General features: G+C 37.6%; 1 protein-coding gene across 2 annotated transcripts in view; it reads right to left on the minus strand.

Moving 5' to 3' along the window:
* Positions 1–318: 318 nt before the first annotated feature.
* The window catches only part of MDM1 (Mdm1 nuclear protein), a 34,048-nt gene continuing 11,086 nt past the window's right edge, over positions 319–23,280 (minus strand). Inside the window, exons 5-15 of one of the 2 annotated variants that reach the window (XM_042992710.1) lie at positions 22,874–23,041; positions 20,380–20,483; positions 20,199–20,298; positions 15,255–15,284; positions 14,732–14,907; positions 13,155–13,454; positions 12,286–12,398; positions 12,087–12,196; positions 4,774–5,026; positions 2,424–2,483; positions 319–1,151 (exon numbers count right to left, since the gene is read on the minus strand). In XM_042992710.1, the coding sequence (XP_042848644.1) occupies positions 1,039–1,151; positions 2,424–2,483; positions 4,774–5,026; positions 12,087–12,196; positions 12,286–12,398; positions 13,155–13,454; positions 14,732–14,907; positions 15,255–15,284; positions 20,199–20,298; positions 20,380–20,483; positions 22,874–23,041 (1,527 nt within the window). In that variant the 3' untranslated portion in view covers positions 319–1,038. The remainder of the gene's footprint in view (positions 1,152–2,423; positions 2,484–4,773; positions 5,027–12,086; positions 12,197–12,285; positions 12,399–13,154; positions 13,455–14,731; positions 14,908–15,254; positions 15,285–20,198; positions 20,299–20,379; positions 20,484–22,873; positions 23,042–23,280) is intronic. The other variant, XM_042992711.1, reaches the window with a different exon arrangement.

A 23,280-nucleotide genomic window follows, 5' to 3' on the forward strand; every position in this document is an offset into this window, starting at 1 on the left:
GTTAGATATATTATGATTTGCAAGATTAAGTAAAGACTAGGAAAACAGAACATGTCCTATGAAGGAATAGTCAAAAAGTATGTGTTAAATTTTTGAAAATAAGTCTGCCTTGGAAATCTTGTATTTTTCCTATATTCATACAAAATTATTGTGAACACAGTTTTGTTGCATTTTGACAGCTGTAAAAGAAGTAAAACATTTAGTTCACTTGTTATGAGTAAAATGTTTCTAAAAGGTAATTGTTTATTACTAATTGTTTATTATGTGTAATAACTTTCTGAAGAAGCCAAACACTTGAAACACTTCAAACAAAAAGAATTAAAATACTTGATCAATTTTTATTTCAAAATGTCTACAAAGTTTTAACTCTCCATTATACAAATAATTTTTCAAAATTGAGACATTATTCAAATGTAAGCCAAAGTCCTTATACAAATAGAATACACACAAAGATCAAAAATATACATATTCTCTCAGCAAACTTTGTTACATAAATAAGAAAAATATATACAGCTCATATTTTCAATTTAAAGTACAATTGCCTTAACACTGCAACCACATACAGAAGGTACTAAAATAAAAAGAAATACTACAGCAAAAGTTACGGGAAGAACAAATTCATCTTATGACATCTACAGACTATAAAGATACACAGAGCCAATAATCAAGGAACATATACTTCACATTTAGATCTTAATTTTTACTTCACTTTATTTTTTAGAATATCCTCTGGATAGGTAAAATTCACAATTTTACCAGCTACCCTTAATACAAAAGTTAGAACATGTGAAGAAACCTATGTCTTTGTACTTTGGGATAGGTGTCAAAAGAATTCTGTAGGTTGAATTTGTATGAACCAGTGTTAAAATTTTCCAAGGAAACTGAATTGGCTATTGAAAACTGAAACAATTCTTTTTAAGTAGGAAATGTGGGGAAAAAATCCAAATACTTTAAAAGTCTTAACATAGTAAAGCAATAAGGAAAAATTATGCTAATGGTTCCGTAAATTGTTAGGCAACTCAACTAGATATATGGTAATTATGTTTTGCCCCAGAAATTCTCCTTCCTTTTCTGAGCTCGTGCCAGAGTTTGAAAAGCCTGGAGACTAGAAGCTGCGGAGCGAGCAGAAATCTCAGATAATCTGTCTTCATCTGCAATGAAAAAAGCATAATCAGAAAGTATCTCTAATATAAACACAATGTTTTATAACGTGAACAGAAAATTAAAAGCATCAGGCTTTGTGATGTCAATATTGACTCTGTCAGAAAAAATTATTAAAATAAAAGAGATTAACATTTTCAAGACAGTTCACCACAATTTCCCAAGTTTACCATATTGAGAAATCAAACACTTTCGTGTCAAATGAGCATTGTTTCCTTCCTGAAATCCCACAATGACATTACCTAAACACATGGCCTGTGATTTCAGTATTACTTGGAAACAATTCATCATCATACTGTCTTGCCCTACTTTAAAAAGCACAGCTCTTCTGAGCAAAAAGCTTTTTTAAGCTTTTTAAAAACAAAATGCCATACCTTAACACAGTACTTAATGTTCACATTTCCTAAATAATCTCACTTAATGTTTGACTTTAATATGCTACCCTTCATTAGGACAGAAATTCCTCATTCTGAGTAAGCAAATATGTTACAAGATTATTTGTAAACGCTATTCTTCAACTAAGAAGAAAACAGAGCTGGATTCGAAGTGTCTGGATATTTATATTTCAAAACATAATAACTTGATTTCTGGCTCACTGAATTCTGAAAAAAGTCCCAAATTTGTTAAGAGGAGAGAAAATCTTCAATGTGAAAATCTTCAGTCAGTTCCTATGTGAACTTATATAAAGTATTCATTCAAATTTATTTTCAAATCCAAAATTTATAAATTCAATAATTTCATACATCCTAGAATGAGTTAAAATAGTAACTTTGATTGCTCACATCAGGAATTCAAAATTCCTGCTGCCACTATTAGAAGCAAATGAATTTTTCAGAATGAATACAACACAAGAAAAAAAGTCCATTTGCCCTAATCATATTTCTTTTGATAATTGATAATTGAAAATTGAGCATTTGGAAAAAATGATACATATAATGCTAGACTGGATTCCTGAGCCCACAGCCAGCCAGGATGGAAAAAAAGAAAGAGTACTGACCTCAGGTGTGATGCAAGGTACACTCTCTTATCATCTGTTTGCCCTAAAAATTTTTTTCAAGACTTAAGTCCCAGTTTACTCATTTGTAAATGGGGATAACTTTATCCCCCCTCACAGGGTTTCATGGATCTAATGATATAATATCTGCAGAAGTACTTTGTAAACTATAAAGTGCTAACCCAATGTTAAAATCATGATACTACTATCAACTACCATATAATAAAACCTCATACTTGGATCTGATGTTATTTCACTATTGAAATACCTTCGTCATTAAAGACTTCATGCTGAGGCAGCTGGAAATTGTTCATCCTTGCTTTTCCCACTTAAAAAAAAAAAGGCAGAAAAATCATCCTTCAGAGCCATGTAACAGTATATTTTGTTTATAGGAAAACCTTAGTGAAAGATGGTCAAAACTTTTATTAATTTTATATCTTTGATAGAAATTATTATCAATGGGCCATTCACCAATTTATAACGTGCTTAGCAAATATGTAAACAAGCAATGGAAAACTTCTAGAATTCTTTTCAATAATAATATTGATCTATTCTAACTTTAAAGAAATGCAGTAGGCTTCTGTTTAAAGATGGGAGATGGGACAACACACATTTACAAGAATGACATTAAACCCACAGGACAAGAAAAATGAAGATAAGAAAACAACAAAATTTTGGAAACGGGAAAGCAAACAGAAAAGCAGTGAGTATATGAGACACCGGCAGGGCTCAGTTGGTTAAGTGTATGACTCTTGATTTGGGCTCAGGTCATGGTCTTACAATCGTGAGACTGAGCCCTGAGTCAGGCTCTCAGGCTGTGTGAAGCCTGTTTAAGATTCTCTCTCTCCCTCTCTCCCCTGCTTCCATGCTCTCTCTCCCTCTCAAAAAAAAAAAAAAAAAAAAAAAAAGAGCTTAGACAAGCAGTGTGTTTGTTACCATCATACCTAAGCTGAATCCTAAGTCAGCAGAAGAAAGAATCCAAGAAGCAACCAATTTGTTCTCCTAACCTAGCTCAAGTTTAGGAGTACTAAGTACCCCTGAAAGTTGGAGTGAAGATAAGCCTGAACCAGGAAACTGGTTGAAGTCTTTTACAAAACAATTAGTCTGCCAAATCCTTCTTTATATTTCCACGGCTGGGTAACTGACCTTTCTCACAAGAGAGGAATGGAGGTTTCCTCTCTAAAGGTTTATCAGAGCTGCTCTGACTGAAGAACACCAGGTTCAACTGAGGGCGGGGGTACCATATTCAAAACAGGGCAATTATATATATCATTTATTTATTTTCAAAAAGATAAAACATCCATAAAATAAGAACAGAATGCTACATAAAAGGAATATACAATTAAAAAATTCTTAGAAATTAAAAAATATAGCAAAAATTTCTTAAAACGCAGAAGGGGTGAAAAATAAATAGTAACCCTCTCAAATTAAAATAAAAAGACAGAGATGGAAAATAGGAAAGGTAAGATAAGAATATAATAAGATCATGTTCAACATGGCCAACATTGGAATAAGAGGAGTGTCAGAGAAACAGGAATCAGAACATGGAGGGGAAGAAATTACTGATGAAATAATTCAAGAAAGTGAGGAACCAGGCTCCCCGACTGAAAAAGTTGACTGAGTACTAGCAAAACGAAGATACCTGCTTTAAAATTTCAGAGCATTAAGGGTAAAAGGAAGATCCCCAAAGATGCCAGGGGGCAAAAAATCCATATACAATGATCAAAAATAAAAAGAGCACTGGGGCACTTGGGTGGCACTGTTGGTTGAGTGTCCGACTTCAGCTCAGGTCATGATCTCATGGTTTGTGGGTTCAAGCCCCGCGTTGGGCTCTGTGCTGACAGCTCAGAGCCTGGAGCCTGTTTTGGATTCTGTGTCTCCCTCTCTCTTTGCCCCTTCCCCACTAACTCTCTCTCTCTCTCTCTCTCTCTCTCTTTTAAAAATAAATAAACATTTAAAAACATTTTTTAATAAAATAAGAGCATTAAGACTTTTCGACAGTAAAAGTGGAAGCTAGAAAAGAGCAGAGCAATGCCTAATAAAACTAAAGGAAACCAATTTATGACCTTGAATTCTCATCTAGGCAATGTTTGGCAATGTCTGAAGACACGTTCAGTTGTCACACCAGGGGAAGCGGTGCTACTGGCATCTAGTAGGCTGCCTATTGTGGAAAGGACAGAACTTGGAGGAAACCTCACGCTGCTACAAAAGTACTGGGGTTGCCGCACAGCTCGGTGTTCCAAAGATGAGATGGAACTTTTCCTATTTAAATTTTTTTTTTAACGTTTACTTATTTTTGAGACAGAGAGAGACACAGCATGAATGAAGGAGGGTCAGAGAGAGGGAGACCCAGAATCCGAAGCAGGCTCCAGGCTCTAAGCTGTCAGCACAGAGCCCGACGCGGGGCTTGAACTCACGGACCCCGAAGTCGGCCGCTTAATCGACTGAGCCACCCAGGCGCCCCGGGACTTTTCCTATTTAAAGAAATGTGTTACATTAACTAAAAAACCCTAGATAATAAACACAAGTTTTAACATACAGTACATACTTAAGCCTTTGTACCCATCAGGATAACATTTTTGTTTTAAAAGACAAAAAATAAAAACCAAAATGATTACCATTATGCTGAAATTCTGGATCTCTGAGAGAGCCCTGAATTCGACGAGAGGGATGCCAGTAGGATGGAGCACAGGGTGGGGAAGGAGACTGCCCAGGTGTGTTTGCTGGATATTCTGGAATTTTTGAAACTGGAAGAGCTACCTCGGCACGCCTGGGGATACTGATTTCAGAATCTTCCCTCAAAGGCAAGGGATCAACTGTTTTCATACCAGCAGCTGGAGAAGTCAGGAGGGCTATAGCACGACTTTCTTTCTAAGTGATTAAAAAAAAAAAAAAGATACATATATGTGTCTGTATACATATAAGTAAAATCTTTAAATACACAAAAAATATAACCACAAAAGCAGTAGGAGAAATTATGAAAAAAATCTATGGAACCTCCATGTGAGGAAGATTTTACATGCCTAACAAACAATATTGGTAAATATATTTAGCTATATAAAAATACATAAACATTAAAAAAAATTTTAATCACAAATTTGAGGAAAATATACAACCTATATATTGACAATGAATGACCATTGCTACATAGATATTTCTTTAAAAGTAGTAAGAAAAAGGCAATTAAAAAGTAGAAAAGGGATATACATAAGCAATTCATATAGACAAATTACAAATAGCACAAATACCCTACCTCACTAGTAATCAAATAGTTTCAAACTAAAAGCACCAAGGCACTAATTTTTCACTTACCAAATTACAAAGATTAAATTTTTTTTGTCAAAAACACACTATTTTTAATACTGATGCTGACAAGACTATGGAAACACCGGCACTCTCCTAGAGTCCTGGGAGTTTAATATTCCCAGGTTGCTGGCAAAACATAGAAAAAGCCTTAAAATTTTGTGTTCTTTGGTCACACAGTAATACTTGCAGAGTATTTATACAAAAAGAGATAAAATGAACAAAAATGTAGCTGAAGGACGGATTTCTTTACAGCACTTTTTCAAAACAGAAAAATTAATAACTATAGGCATCTAATTTTTTAAAAATTGCTTTCAACAATAAACAGCCTGCATAACTATACGTTGCATATCCCGTTGCTATTAAAAATTAGATCATAATATTTAATGATATGTAAATATGTTAATTCATTGCCAAGTGAGAAAAAATAGATTAATCTTACCTACAGCATAATAAACAAATACACTATACACCTAAAGAACTCAAAAATTCAATATGGCTGCCCTGAACAGTAGATGGAACACCACTGATTTCCTTTTTAGCTGGTATCTTCTATTTTCCACAATGATAATGTATCACTATCTTAAAAGTCCTTGTAGAATTTTCCTTATTAGAAGAATGCGAACCAGTAAAATCAAACACAGTTCCAAACTTTCCTAATTATTTCTTGTAAATGTGGCCTTTATTTACTTTGGATTTATTGATGCAATATTCAAAACAATGCTTTCTGACCTTTGGTATCTTTTTCTGTAATTAGAGAGCTTACTGCTTCAAAGTGGAGAGGCCTGGGGTCTTATCCAACAAACATACATGTTTTTCACATCAAGATCTAAAACAAAACCACAAATCTTCCTCTTGCTTCCCTTTTTAACTATAAGAATCACTTAGGAAAAATGTTCTTCTGATTTACTTTTTCTACATATATACACAGAATCTGAGATCTCTGTCAAATTGGAATCGCTACTGCTTAAAAGGCCTGAATGAAATCTCTCTTACAATATTTGTAACATGGGGTTCCCAGGTATAATTTAATGGACTTTGCAATCTGTTTTTGAGGCTAAAGTCTTCTCATTGGCCTCCTTCCCCCTCCACCCCATACAGCCCATTCTGCACTGAATAGCCAGAGTGATTTTATCATGTAAACCAGATATTTGCTGTGTGGCTTTACACCCTCCCAGGGCTTCCCCGGGCCATCAGAATCATGCCCCCACACCTCACCCACCCTCCCTTCCCAATCTCATTTCTTACCTCTCCTCCTCCCTCTTAGGCCCCAGTCACACTGGTCTTCAAAACTCTCACTGTTACACACTTGTACTTACTGTTCCTTCAAACAGGAAAACAATCTCTGCTCATCTCTGCCTGGGCACATACCTCATTAGTCAGTTCTTAAATTGTCACCTCCGCAGAGGTGCCTGTCCTGATAGCCTGTCCTGATAGTAAAGCAACCTCACCCATGATTTGGAGGTTATTTGTGGTTTTATTTAACTCACAGCATTGATACTACCTAAAATTATCTTTTTAAAAAATCATCTGTCTCTCAGAATGAAAATGTAAGCTCCATGAGGTCAGGGATTTTGTCTTGATTACCAAAGAATCCCCAGATCCCAGAATGGTACGTGACACATAGTAAGAGCACATTAAATATCAAATTGAGTGAGTGAAAGTGAAATTCCTGATATTTCCCTCCAAAGATGGTTTCTGTCCAGAGTTCTCCTACTCAGTGCACGGCATCCCCTATCAATCCTACAAGGTAAGGCAGAAACCTGGAAGTCATTCATGGTTTCTCATCCACCATTATCCAACCCAGCACCAAGCCTTGACTTTGCTCCCCTTATTTACAATTCTTCAGTTTCATCCACTTCTGTCAATGTCCACCCTCCTCAGTCCAAGCTATCAACTTGTCCTACCTAGACTACCACAGTTACCTTCTAAGGGTAACTAGTCTACTCTTGCTTTCCATGGCAGCCGAAAGGTCTTTAAAATATTTCAGTGACTTCCCATTGCTCTCAAGATAATGATAAAAATTCTCAATATTGCTATCTTTGCCAGATTCATCTTGACCTACTCCCTGCCACACACTATACTTACCTTTGTTTCTTAGAACCCTATGTTCTTTCTCACCACAGGATATTGGCACATGCTATACTTCTCCTCCCCACCCTTTTTACCCGGTCAACTCTTCCTCTTCCTCAATATCTCAACCCAATTATGACTTCTTCTAAGAAGCATCCTTGATTTCCAAGAAGCTTCCTGACTTCCAGGACTAGGCCAATTCCTTTCAAAATAGCACTATATACTGCTTTGAAACTCTTATTAGTTTTAATTTTACTTTTTTGGGGGGTATGATTCTTTGATTACTGTGTATCTCTTTCGCCAGACTGTAGGTTCCATAAGATCATGAACTATGTCTATTTTTTTTTTAACTTTATTTATTTTGGAGGGGGCGGGGGGCGGGGAGTGGCAGAGAGAGAAGGAGAGAGAGAATCCAAAGCAGGCTCCATGCTGTCAATGCAGAGCCTGACACAGGGCTCAATCTCATGACCGAGAGATCATGACCTGAGCCAAAATCAAGAGCTGGTTGCTTAACCAACTGAGCCATCCAGGCACCCCCCCATGTCTATTTTTGTTCACTATCTTTATTGCATGTGGGTAAACAGATAAGTAACATCTGCTGCATGAATGAATAAAGTGAGCTAACACACACTTAGCTTTTTAATATCATTTATAAGACGTTAAAATGGTCCTTGACAATTAAACCAATACCATGAGAATTTTCTGAATTTTGTGAGACAGTGTTGTTTAGGAGTTAAAAACGTGGGCTCTGAGGACAGACTCCCTGGGACTAAATTCTGCCCCACCAATTGGCAGCTGTGTTTCCCCAGTTTCATCTAAATGAGAATAATAACAATACCAACCTCCTGGAGTCATTATGAAGACTTAAGTTAATATATATACAGTACTTAGCACAGGGCCTAGAACATAGTTAACCACTCAGTTAATGCTAGCTATTATGATCATCCCCATGTTTTTAAGTTACCCAAATTGCTGCTGCCCCATAACCCTCCCACAATTAAATGTCACTAAAAGTTAATATTAAAAAAATTTCTGGATAGGGGCGCCTGGGTGGCGCAGTCGGTTAAGCGTCCGACTTCAGCCAGGTCACGATCTCGCGGTCCGTGAGTTCGAGCCCCGCGTCAGGCTCTGGGCTGATGGCTCGGAGCCTGGAGCCTGTTTCCGATTCTGTGTCTCCCTCTCTCTCTGCCCCTCCCCCGTTCATGCTCTGTCTCTCTCTGTCCCAAAAATAAATAAAAAACGTCGAAAAAAAAATTTTTTTTAAATTTCTGGATATTATAAACATTCTGATTCTTACAATTAAAAAGATGTACAATGATATTGAGGGAAATTGAATACTGGAAAGGATTTATTGGAAACTATATTGTGTGCATGATGAGGTAGAAATTGGCATTAAAGAGCAGTATCATTCTATTTCATTAATTTAACTATTCAATAATTAATTCCACAATAAATGAAAATGTTACATACAAATCCAGTTGCCAATATGGATTAAGGCTACTCTTTTTAGCTGAGGGTAGTCAACTCTGTGTGGGCAAAGCTGCCTAGAAGCTCACACCTTCCAGGTAGCAACCTGGATCCTGGGATGAGAGGGAGTGCTGGGGGTGCAGAACAGCCCATGGGGGCAAGCGATTCCTAACATCTGATTCTGATCAGTCCTCTGTATTCCTTTTGTCATAAACCAACGTATACACATTGGTTTCGATTCTGTCATTCTAATAATACTCAGTCAACACCTATTTAACAGGTACCTGCTATGAGGTGACTTCGGTACTGGGCTTTGGGGACAACTAGGCTCTGATCCCCTCTCCTACCTCTCCCCAACACCTAAAAAGTTTCCCCTGGGCCATACCTCTGAAAATTCATGAACAGGCATCAGGAAAATCCCCTGGAGAAATGCAACCTCTTCTCTAAATGTTCTCTATCCTACTTCAGCCACTTACTCCCACGATTATATGTTAAGCCTTGTCATTACTGCTAACTGCAACCTCTCCACAATTCCAATTTCTGACTACCACCTCCTGACTTTAAAACTACTCCCTCTAGGTACTCCAATTTCAACAAGTCCTTAAGTTGGCCAAGACCTTCCATTGATCCTGTCACCTCTGCACTGTGCCTTCCCTTCCCAAGTCCTATTTTTCCTGCTCTAACCAACTCAACTTCCATGGCCAATCATTATAATCACTCCCCTACATGTACCTTAACTCCCTGACCCCCTTTCTCATTTTGTCTTACTCCCTTGACAAAACATGAACCCCAGTTAAATTCAACTCTCTAACTTACCCTGCACCTCTGTAGCCAAACATGGCTGGAGAAAAACACACAACCCCTCACGACTGCTCTTACATCAAATCCGTGACCACTAGCCTAAAATGGGCCCTTTATGTTGCCCTGCGTTATCTCACATTTCCCTGGCCCACTCCCTCTCCCACTCTCTGAAAAGACTACTTCATGATTTCTTTTCTTTACTCAAACCTCCTACCTCTTCATCCCCAGCCTCGTTCTTGGTGAGGATCTTTCTTCATGTGCCACCAAGAAAAAATCCAAAGAGACTTTCCCAAAGCTCCCAGCACATCTCCCTATTTTATTAGCAGTGCTCACATATTCTGCTTCCTCTGTAACAATGAAGGAGCTGTCAGAGTGCCTACAATCAACCCTTCCACTTCTCCCCCAGATCCCATGGAACATCTCAAGTGGTGCTCGGCACTGAGTGCACAGGGGCAAAGTTGCTGGCTGGGCCTGCATCATTTTTCTCTCTCTTTAAAACCATTCTTGTCAACACATAAATGTGCTGTTATCTCCTTCATCTTGACCTCACTCCCAACTGCCATTTGTTACTCTGCTCCCCTTCACGGAAAAGACTCTTAAAAGAGTTGTCTGTGATGACTGCCTCCAATTCATCTCCTCTCCTTTCTCTTGAACTCACTTGCATTTAGACAATTATCCCTCCCCACCATCAAAACTGCCCTTTGTCAAGGTCACCAATAACATCCATGTTGCTAAATCCAATCATCAGTTCTCATATCTTATTGATCCATCAGTAGCACTGACACTCCCTCCTCCTTGACACCTTCCAGATACCACAGTCTTCTATTTCACCACCTCACTGGCTATTCCTTATCATTCTCTTTGCTGGTTACTCCTCAACTTCCCAGTATCAAAAAACCAGGGCTGACACCTGTCTACACATACTCTTCCCTCTCTATACCTACCTCCCCTGATGACCTCCCCCGGTCTCAAGCCCTCACATACCTGTGCACCTGTACAATAGACACTCAAATCTGTATCCGTAGCCCAACCTGTCCTCCACGCCTCAAACTCAGAAAGTCAACTCCCTATTCAACGTGTCTACCTGTACCTGTAATAAGCTTCTCAAAGGTAACATGTCCAAAACAGAACTCTTCATCTTCCCTGACAAACCTTTTCCTTACACTGTCCTCCCCATCTCAGGTAAACGGCAACTTCATCCTTACTGTACAGGCCAAAAATCTTGAATCCTTGATTTCTGTCTTTCTCCCATGCCATATCTTAACCATCAGCAAATGTTGTCAACTATACCTTCAATGCACATCCAGAATCAGACTTCCTCACATGACCTCCACCGCTACCCATATGAACCAAACGACCATCACCTCTTGCCTGGATATTGTAATTGACTCCTATGTAGGCTCAGGCCCCGGCTCTTGCATTCCTACTGTCTGTTCCCAAACAGTAGCCAGAGTCACATGGAAAAACCTAAGTCAAAACATATCACTTCTCTGCCCCTCCAAAGACTTCCGACTTCATTCAGAATAAAATTCAAAGTCTTTGCTGTGAACTACAAGGCCCTACACAGTTTAGTCCCCCCATGATGCCTCCTAACTTATTGCCCACACTCTCTCTGGCTCTCTGCTTCAGCCACACTCACTTTCTGGCCAGTCCTCAAGAAATCGGACACCTGATCACCTCAGGGACTTTGCACTTGCATTCTTTTTGCCTAGAATGCCTGCCTACATATGCATATGGGTCCATCTCTCACCACCTTCAGATTCTGCTCTAATGTCACCCTCTCAGCAAGAACTTCCCTGGCTACTTTGTATTCATTTCCCCTGCTTTACTTTTCTCTTTAGTACTTACCACTGTCTAAAATACTCTGTTTTTTACCTAGTTATCCTGTTTATTGTCTCTCTCCTCCACTAGAATAGAAGTTCAATAAGGGTCAGAATTTGCACCTGCTTCTTTCACTGTTATATCTCCAGTGCTAAAACAGTGCCTGGAACATACTTGAAATACAACTGCCACCCAGTAGATGCTCAATAAAAAGTACTGTTTCTCTTCTCTCTCTTCTTGCTGAGTCACATTTGACAAGATTTAAAAACACATCAGCAGAAGTAGAATGCCACTACCAGAAAAAAATAATTCAAGGCCTTTGCCTTAATAAAAGCACATTAATAGCATCACCTCCACATACAATGCACAGAATTTTCTAAAATCTGAACCTATCGTTCATTCGTTACATGTGACTAAAATAATCGCTTCCTAAAAAGATATTTTCCCCCAAGATATAAATATTTACCTTCCTAAAATCATTCTTTGCAGGTCCTAAGCCATCCTGAGGGGACACTCTTTTCCTCTGTTCTGGGACTGGAGGCCTCACTTTAGATGGAGACACTAGAACAGCACCACCTAGAAAAATGCAGAAGACGACAAGTCTCAAACTAAATTCTCATGCCGAAAAAGCAGGTAGGATAAGAACTACAGCGTTTGCCCATTACCAACAGCTGGAGTGGTGAGATCATGATGAGTCCTCTGGATTCCACCAAGTTCTCTCAGCTTTGGAGTAGGAAGCCTGCCTCCTTTTCCAGAACATACAGAAGAAGAATCTGACCTACAAATCCAAACAATCTACTATGATGCATTTCCCCCCAGCAAACAGGATTAAAAATATTTTATCATTATTATGCAATAATAAAACAAAATTTATAGGGTCACCTGTTTCTAAAAACACATGCCGTTAAGAGGGACTGAATATTGGAAAAGACGGAAGGTCACTGCAAGTCAGCAGCAATAGACCAGAGAATTCTTCCATTAAATCAGCTCCTAAGTTTCCCATTAGGTGCAAAACTCATGACAGAATGATAAGGGATTTGGATGATGGACAAAAAGCACCATTATCAGTGGTAGAGAACCACTCCCCAAAGCAATTAACACATAAATCAGCAACAATTAGCTATTTGCAGATATCACTTATTTTAACATTAGAAAACATTATCTTTCTTTCTTGGTGAAACATGTGATATTAAAGAATATCAGCTATTTTCTTAAATCACAAAGAAAGCCATTCCCTCAGACACATTTACAAATCTGCCAAATCATAATTGGTGGGACATAAATGAAAACAACCCTAACTGCTTCCTCCCCAAGTAGCTCAGTGTTCAAGTGTTCAACTACCAATTACTGGTGACTCAAATACCTGAGTGAATCAAATTATAAATTGAAATGTCTGCTTTGTGACATTAAAGTAACATCTGCTCTTTATTAGTCATAAAACCAAGAGTGTAAACCACCGTACTTGGTGACAAAACAAAAAAATATTAACCGTGTGCATAATGCTTCCATATACTGATTAATTTAAAACTCTCACCCTTCTTTTATCTTTTCTGCCTTAGATTTTTCCGGTACTTCGACCTTCTCCAGCTCTCCGTTATGAACCTGCCTGTCCTTTTCTGTTTCTTCCTCCTCCTCCTCTCTCGGCTGTTTCTGCACCCCTTCATCTGTGTTCTCTGCGTCCCACGCCAGGCGCCTTCTAACGGGCAGGGTGGGAGCATCTGACACGCCCAATTTCTCTGTGGTAGTTTTCTGCGGCTGCTCTTCCAAGGCAGGCTTTTTCTCGTCCAGTGTTGTAGGAGGACATTTCTGCAAAGTCTTATGGCTTGTAGGATCTCTGCAGAACAAAAGTGTCAAACTGGAGTTTGAGGTTTCTAAGTTTATACTCATTTCAGTGAGTCTGTCATTCCCCTCCAGCGTTCACAACTTTATGTCCCACAGGTACTACCTTGCCCAGATACTGAAGAAAGAAACCTAATTAAGAGTTCATTTGACAGTATAATAAACTAAAGCTACAATTTGGACTTTCTATTAAAATACTCCATGGGCACCTGGGTGGCTCGGTCGGCTGAGTGTCCGACTTCTGCTCAGGTCACGATCTCATAGTTCATGAGTTCGAGCCCTGCATCGGACTCTCTGCTGTCCATGCAGAGCCTGCTTCAGATCCTTTATCTCCCTCACTCTGCCCCTCCCCTGCTTGTACACACTCTCCCTCAAAAATAAAAATAAAAACATTTAAAAAGTAAGCAAATTTTAAAAATAAAGTACAATACTCCAAAATAAAACCTACGTATCTTCTCTTATTTCCACCTTCACACAGGCGTGTCTGTCCCGCTGCTGACAACAGTCACATGTGTTCCCTTGACTGGCATTTACACACACAAGCAAGGACTGCACATGGTCTAACTTGTTCGGTTACTCAGTTACAGTTTATGCACAAATTCAAGTGTATTTGTAGATCAAGCAAACTGATTCCAATTTTATACTTCAGATTGATAAGTGTTTTCAAGACATTCTTACAGAATGGATTTTGTAATGAATTTTTAAAGAGGATGTCACATAATTAGAACTTATAGTTCAATTTGGCATATATAATTATATTACTATAATAACTAAAAATGATTTTATTTGCCAAAAATCAATATGCTATTTCTTTTATAAATAGTTAAATAATTTTCACTTTAAAACCCAAAAGAGCAGAGACTTTGCCCATAGAATCAGGGCCTAAGTGTCGTATTAACCACAGAAATCCATTAATGAATGATTATAGGATGTACTACTAGCTTATGTTGTCTAGGTTTTTATTGTTGTTGGTACCTTTCCTTCCTGTTACTTTCTAAAGTTCTTTTCCATCACTGTATAATCATCCCTATTCTACTCTTGTTAAAAAATATTATAAAATCCAGCCTTCCAGATTTACATTATGTATTATTTACACACAGCTTTACTTCTCACAGAGAATAAACTAGTAATAATGAAATGTAATAAATGGCTGGCATATCTCCATTTAACCGGAAGACCAATTTTGAGGGGTCATGTCACTTACCTATAGAATTCCGTGATCTACCTAAGCTACAATATACTTTCTCACCATCCACAAAGAACATATCTTACCCGGCAAGATCTAGAGCTCTAATGTTACTACTAATGGTTCCTTCTGAGCTTGTGGTTGAGGAGACATCCCAACAGCAGTTGTTATCAGACAGAAGCTGATTCAGATGGTCCCGAGAAAAATGTGTTCCTTGAACTCGTTTCCTATAAAATTCAGCCTTCTCTCGGAGTTCTTTAACCTATGCAGGAGAGTTGAGACACTGTGTATTACTTTAAATGCTCCTTTGCAAATACCACCATGTAGCTTATCAAAGATACTGCACAAATACAGCCAGAGACCAAGGAGAAAGGAAGGCAAAAAAAAAAAAAAAAAAAAAGCCACAAACGTTCATCAGACTGTGTGCATTTTAAGCAGAAATTAAAACAGTCAAGCTAAAGCACAATGCAGTTATTTTATTTCAGGCCAGCAGGCAGGAAGAATTTGCAGCAACTAAGAAAAATATTGACACCTAATTCTTATTTCAACTGAAATTACACAAGTACTCTATGCATTATTACAGGTTTTAAAAACTCAAAAGCAACCAACCTCCGCATACCACATGGCATTTAGAGAACCCTAGGAGAGGAATACAGAAACATACTTAATGACAGGTTAATGCCATAGTTGAATATTAATGGGAATCAATGAAATACCTTATTATTCTTCCTTCTAAATATATAACAAACTTGTCAATCAATATTTTTATTATTTTTGGTAATATTTAATTCACTAAGTAAGATATCTTAATATTACCATGAAAACCAGCCACATTCTTGCATGGCTGAAATGCTATCAATAACAGGTAACCTAATTATTATTCCTACTTCCCCACCTCTGGAAGGGTAGTGACATGCCAGGAACTGTCTTTATTTCCTGGCTTTATACAACAGCTGCTCCTACTATAGAAGCCGGCAGTGAGAGAATTATGAAGCTTCCCTCTCCAAATTCCTGAAAATTCCCTTGGCATCAGCAAAACCTCAACTTTTAAAAAATGTATTACATAAAAGAATATCCCACAAAATAATAATTATAATATATTCATCAAAGTGACAATACAAAAAAATGTTCTTATAGACTATAAGGTAATGTGAATTCCCTACAATGCAAATAACATCTGTTCAAATGGAAAGGAGCCTTCTATACTCTTTGAAACCCTTTCATGTTATACGTCATACTGCCACCTGCTGGCTTCCCTAAATTCAATTCCACAATGAAAAAAAATTAAGCTGCAGCTTAAAATTCTTTAAAATAATCTTTATTTACTCTTCAAAAAACTCAATAATTTTTCCTATCATAAAGATGGAATAATAGCATTAAAAGGATATCCAGATACCGTCTGCTATAATCTTTCACTTACAGGCAAAAAAGCAAATAATGAAACTTTGCATTGCAAAAAAAAGTAACCAAAGAAACACATCCTCAGTTCCTCAGGGAGACACTACTGAATGCAAAGGGATGAAAGTGTTACATCTGTAGGGAAGTAGCCAAAGCAAAGGACAGCACCTGTCACGGTGGCATAAGAAACCACATAATCCCAGCAGAGTCTCACTGTTCTAATGAACCAAACCTGAAACATTCCTAAAGGATAACTGAAAATATATTTTCTTCACTGCCAAGAAAAACTGAGCCATGTTCATTTATCATTTCTGTTAATTCCTAAACTTTAAAGAAAATTACTAGTTTTTGCATTTAACATATAGAACTGAGACGTATAGTTTTTGTCTGTTGAACTACTAACCAGGGTGTGTTGCTGTTTTCTTTCTTTGTTTTTAAAGTAGGCTCCACGCCCAAGGTGGGGCTTGAACTTAAGACCCCAAGATCAAGTGTTGCATGCTCTACCAACTGAGTCAGCCAGGCCCCCCCTCACCAGGGTGTTGTGAATACACAGAGGCCTTGTTATAAAGTGCCCTGATATAATCCAGATTTTATTTCTACTAAGTCCTCTCACGCTTCAAATGTTTCACAGCTGCTCCAGCACCTACATGATACAATCTTCAAGCTTTAGTACAATTTCCTCCTCTGTCTTCAAAGCTCTTCATGCACATCCCCATTAGTACTTATTTCATTCTAGAAATAAGTGGAGTTAATTTCTCTTATCATTCTAGTGGAGTTAATTTCTCTTATCATTCTCCCCCATTAATCTATAAACTCCACAATGTGAGGGAATGTGCAGCATTTAAACATTGATTCCACAACTTGATCTGAGTGTGGACTAAGTGCTCGGCTGGAGCTGGATGGCTGGTAGCCAAAGATAAACAAGAAAGTCCCTGCAGCACTCAGTGTGCTCACAGTTTGATAGAGAAGGCGGACCTCCTCGTCCTGTATGATACGTTATCATCATAATATTCGTATGGTCTATGCTATAATACACAAAAGAGATATAAGTGGAAGAAGTGGTTCAAAAGGGGCTCCATCGGTCCTGCATTGAGTGCGGGGTGGGCTGGGAAGGAGCAGCAGAGAAGGCTGTATTCCATCCCTGTGGGAGGGCCTACTGCTTAATGAACGAGAGGATGGACAAATAGCCCCTCCATGTGCACGGTGACCCAGTTTTGTTTGTCAACCAGATTTTTTTTAAAAAAAGCAGATACTATGGAAATTCTGTATAACTTTATTCAGTTCTATTTTTCACTGACATTCAAAACTCAGTAATTGAAATTTACTTTGTCAGCAACCTTTATTAATAATCTTCGTGCTAATGTTATAGTGTTTTACAAATACCTAACTTTAAACTTCTATGATCCTAAAGTAAGATGAAAAAATAGAAAGCTGATCTTTCCTAAAGCAAGTTGTTCTACAAGAAAGAGAAAAAAACTAATGGTACGAACTTAATACCTACAACCAACAAGCAGAGCCACTAAAAAGGATATGAACTTAATTAAACTCAATTAAAACAACACACATATCCCTTTCCAGGTCAAGAAACACCATCAGCATCTAGGATATAAATGCTGTAAGTAGAATGTTTTCATTTCTGAATTTCTTTTCCCAAAATAAGAATTCAACTAAGTTGTTTAAAATTTATATACCGAAAATTCAAATTCAAAAAACTGACAGTATAAAAAATTTTTCCCCAAAATCATCTCCCTCAAAATGAGTCATCTTAGGCCTAGCTGTCCTTACAATGTTTGTCAAATTACAGAACGTCTCTCAAATGTGGAACTTTATCTTGAAATAAAGTTTGTGAAAGACACACTTGTGAAAGACACATTAGAAAAGAACATCTCAGCTAACGTAAGTTTGGATGATTAAAAGATCACCTAACAAGAAACAAGAAATGTAACACGGATTCAGTAGTTATTGTAAGGAGGAGACCTAACAATTGCAACTGTTGGTTATTATTAAAAACCATCTTTTAAGTGAGCATTTCAAAAAGCAACAGTGCCAGTGGTTATATAATGGAGATAATAAATATACAACCACTGGACAAATAAAACCAAACACCCTAATGTTATATGAATAGGTACTTGGATCTTAAGATCAAATACCGAGGCACTAGACTATAAATAGATTCAAAAAGTTTAATATTTCAAACAACACAGGAGGAAATGAAAACGATATATGAACTAGAAAACTATAACAGGACTCAAAGTTACCATTCTAATGATAATAAAGTCGCTGATGTCCAAATGCGTTTGAAGAGTGTGAATAATATTCCTCCATGAAACATTAGAAGTGGGAAAGTGAAGGAGTACCTTATGCTTAGATATCTCATAAGCAGCCACATAAGTAAATGTCTTCAGGTTAAAAATAAAATCTAAGATTTAAGTAAAACATGGCCCATATTAAATATCTATGACCTGATCAACTGAAATGGTTATCAACATCAGTGATAAGATTTAGCTAAATGTCATATTCTTTACTAACTCCAATTCACTTTTTGAATTATTTTGCCCACACAGGTTAGGCAAAATGGTATCACTGATTTAAACATTAACAACCACCATTAACAATAAGCTTTTTTAAAAAGCCCAAAAGTCACCTTCCCAAGATGTTATAATAGGAAACCTTGAAATGACAGCTCTTAAGTTAATGTCAACAAAAATGCCGTTTTCCATCAGGGCAGGACAGGGACTACCACCTTATCGTGACTCCAGACAAAACAATCCTCTTGGTCCACTACATTTTTAGATCTGAGGCCTAAATACCAACTCATCTTAATTTAAAGAAGTCTCAGAGACTGAGAGATAATCTTTCTAAAACAAGGAGCCTCTCATGAGCCCAACCTAGTGAAGTCCCTAAATACAATAGGTCAGTGGCCTACACCTATTAATTGGCCACACTAGCCCCCTATGGCCACACTCTGTGCTCTGCTTTTGCCCCCAGCTTTTCCTCATTCCCCATCAGAGCTCCTGGCCAAGGTCTGGCATGACCATAAACTGTTCAAGGGTTTCACAGACTCAATTCTTTGCTCCATCATGCCTGCTCTCGATTCTTATATTTTTAACTTTATTTCACTAGGATATGAATATCCCCAGTAATATCTGGAACAGCTTCAAGATTTGCCTTTTACTCTGCCTGGATTGCTGCTGAGCCGCTCTCCAGTAGGGAAGGAGACAGCACGAGGAGCAGCCACGGTGGAAGGAACCAAGTGGTCTCCCGAAACAACATGTGGGGTACAGGAGTCTCACCAGGACGCTGGTCTGGGAGGTGCCAGCGCAAAGAGCCAGCAGCTTGAAGTGCCAATGCCTTCTTCCAGAGGCTCATTACATATAACCATTAGCCATGGTTTCAAGTACGGGGCTGAATAAAAGATTCATTCCCCATCCAAATGATCTCTCTCTTCCCAATGATGGGAGAGGGGGTGTTTACTGAAGTCTAAACTATTTTACTTTTGCTTGTTCACACAGAAAAAAACAGGAAACCATCAAGATGTGGTTTAAAAGATGGTAACTGTACAATAACCAGAAAAGCTCCACAGTTCATCCTTTGACTGTAAGAAGCTAGTGCTGAACAGGCACTTCCCAATTCTAGGATTACCCTTTCCCTCAAACCTTCCTTTCGGTCCTCAGAATTGCTCCCATATGTCAGGGTACCCCAACACTATAACGCAAACCTCTCTCAGCACAGGGCACCCCTCCCAGATACTGATGGACTCTAATAGTACAAACTGCCAGTGGATGCCATGGTCAAACTAATCTTGAAAATTTATCTTCAGTTGAGAGAGTAGAGGTCTGGATCTTATTTTCAAAACTACAACGCTACAATTCTACAAACATAATGAAATACTGGATTATAAAAAAAACATTTTAAAGACTTTAATAATAAAAATCTCCAGTTGAAAAAGGAACTATTTGATATTAAAAAAAACAGTAAACACACTGATAAATTATATCCTAACATACAACTTTAAGTTCCTGATACTTCCAATGTTACTATTATATCACATATCTTTAAACTGTAGTCTCTATTACTAAATGAAACTCATTGTGGAATTAAATTGGGATATAGGCTCAAAGAAAACATGGGCATACTGAGCTTATGTATACTCACCTGATCTGGTATGTTTTCCTTCACACGGGTCCAAGCCCCGGCTTTGTATAAATACTGGGCTGGGCTCAGAAATTTTGCCCTATATTCAGAATTCACCTTCCTAACAGAAATGAAAGGAGAGTAAATATTTCACCATGTTGATCTTCTAAATACCATGACATTTTTCTTATAAAATACATACCCAAGCCTTTGATGTCTCCAAGGAGTAAGCTTCTTTTTAGGCTGGTTTGACTCTTTTGATTCCATCTCTGCTTCTAATTTTAAAGGATCATCTGTTTTATTACACTAAAATGGAAATAATTTAAACATTTTATGCTCAAAATATGTTATACATTAGGGCAAAAACATAGATGTTATAAAGTATAATTGGGTACTGTATTACAATTCTGTTTGTGGAAGTAAGTTTTAACTGCTAAAGATAACCTAGAAATCACAAGCAATCAATAAACAAGTTTTGAAACTACTAGATCCGGTTGGTTTTTTCAAGTATAGCTCAGGTTTGGTTCATTTATAACAATAAAATTTATATCCTTGGCTACAAAAAATTTTTCTAATTAACAAATAAACATGTAAATGAATAAACTTGACATTACCACCTATTAAACAATGTTTTTACATTTGCCTTTGATATTCTAAATCCACATTTTATTGCATTGCAGTAAATATAAGGTTCCAATGAGTAAGTTACCAACCACATTGTTTTACTGAATAACTTAACCCTTTTTTTTAAATGTTTATTATTTATTTTGAGAGGGAGAGTGGGCGTGGGAGGAGCAGAGAGAGAGATAGAGAGAGAATCCCAAGCAAGCTCCACACACGTGCAGAGCCCGATGTGGGACTTGAACGCATAAACTGTGAGATCATAACCTGTGAGCTAAAATCAAGAGTCAGATACTCAAGTGACTGACCCACCCATGCACCCCATAATCTCCCCATTATGGTAGATCCAAAAATATGTATATATGTGTGTGTATGGAAACACATATATGTATAAACCAATTTACTTTTAGTCATAGAATTTCTATGTTTAGAACCCACAAGGTATTAGTTATAGCATTCCAGAAGATTTAAAAATAGGACTTCTATCCCATTTACCTATAATTTACAATCATTTTAACCTGAATCTGTAACTTAAATAGCTATAGTTCAAATAGAGGCAAGTGTTTGTATGTGTTGATTATGGGGTGCATGGGTGGGTCAGTCACTTGAGTATCTGACTCTTGATTTTAGCTCGCAGGTTATGATCTCGCAGTTTATGCGTTCAAGTCCCACATCGGGCTCTGCACGTGTGTGGAGCTTGCTTGGGACTCTCCCTCTCTCTCTCTCTCTCTCTGCTCCTCCCACGCCCACTCTCCCTCTCAAAATAAATAATAAACAAACATTTAAAAAAAAAAAGGGTTAAGTTATTCAGTAAAACAATGTGGTTGGTAACTTACTCATTGGAACCTTATATTTAATTACTGCAACTCAATAAAATGTGGATTTAGAATATCAAAGGCAAATGTAAAAACATTGTTTAATAGGTGGTAATGTCAAGTTTATTCATTTACATGTTTGTTAATTAAAAAATTTTTTTGTAGCCAAGGATATAAATTTTATTGTTATAAATGAACCAAACCTGAGCTATACTTGAAAAAACCAACCGGATCTAGTAGTTTCAAAACTTGTTTATTGATTGCTTGTGATTTCTAGGTTATCTTTAGCAGTTAAAACTTACTTCCACAAACAGAATTGTAATACAGTATCCAATTTAGGCTGGCTGTAATTTGGCATGCTAAAGCTTTGGTTTAAAATACATGTATCTAGGGGTGCCTGGGTGGCTCAGTTGGTCGGACCAGGGGTGCCTGGTCCGACTTTAGCTCGGGTTATGAGCTCACAGTTCATGACTTCAAGCCCCACATTAGGCTCTGTGCTGACAGCTCAGAGCCTGGATCTTACTTTGGATCCTCTCTCCCGTTCTCTCTGCTCCTCCCCCGCTCACTCTCTTTCTATTTCTCTCTCTCAAAATAAATAAATAAACTTTAAATAAAACCAACAAAATACATGTAAGTATGCATGTTTCTGTTTGACTTCCATTATTTAACTTAAAGTGTGTGTTTCTATCGCTACTGTTACTCCTATAGCTCACATCACTATAAGGCTAATCATTTGCTATTAGACATAGCAGACTTACTTTCTGTGTTGCTAAGCACTTGTCACATATTACATTTATTTAGTTACAACTCTGTCTCCTGTGTGGGGTTTAGTGTGGTCATGTTGTATTTTCAGTACTTACCCAGTGCCTGGCCCCCACTAAGTGCTTAGTGAACATGTGGCACTTAATGGACAAACAAATGAATAAACTAGCTAAAACCCAAATTCTCAGGTGGTATTCAGTAAAAGATAATGAGTAGAGTCTAAAATCATAAGTCTGTTATTTTGTTTAAAGTAAAGAGTTGATTGGCGCCTGGGTGGCTCAGTCGGTTGAGCGTCCGGCTTCGGCTCAGGTCATGATCTCACAGTCCGTGAGTTCGAGCCCCGCGTCGGGCTCTGTGCTGACAGCTTACAGCTTGGAGCCTGTTTCAGATTCTGTGTCTCCCTCTCTCTGACCCTCCCCCGTTCATGCTCTGTCTCTGTCTCAAAAATAAATAAACATTAAAAAAAAAAAAAATTTAAAGTAAAGAGTTGATGAATACCTTCTTTTCAGGAGACACTGTTTCAAAATTTCCATTCTCTTTCAAATCATTTCTTAATTTTGGTTCTTTCACTGGAGATAAACCCTTGAAATTTCTTCTGTATTCAGTTTCATGGATGACTGAGTTACCTTTGAATTGTGGAACAAATTTGCTTTTATTGTGGAAAACCTTAAAACAAAAATTACTGTAGTTTAGTTTTCTTGTTGGTTAAATACACAAAACTTAGTTTCTGAACTGCTTTAAAATTTCATATATAAAGTTGAATTATAGGATGTCAAAAAAGTGAAATTATAAGACTGTTTATAATTTCATATTATTTCATATATCTAATTAACATCGAAAAAACAACAAAAGCAAAAATAGACAAACTAAAAAGTTTCCATACAGCAAAGAAAACAATCAATAGG

This window comes from Panthera tigris, chromosome B4 (assembly GCF_018350195.1).
Source record: "Panthera tigris isolate Pti1 chromosome B4, P.tigris_Pti1_mat1.1, whole genome shotgun sequence".
NCBI classification, from domain to species: Eukaryota; Metazoa; Chordata; class Mammalia; order Carnivora; family Felidae; genus Panthera; species Panthera tigris.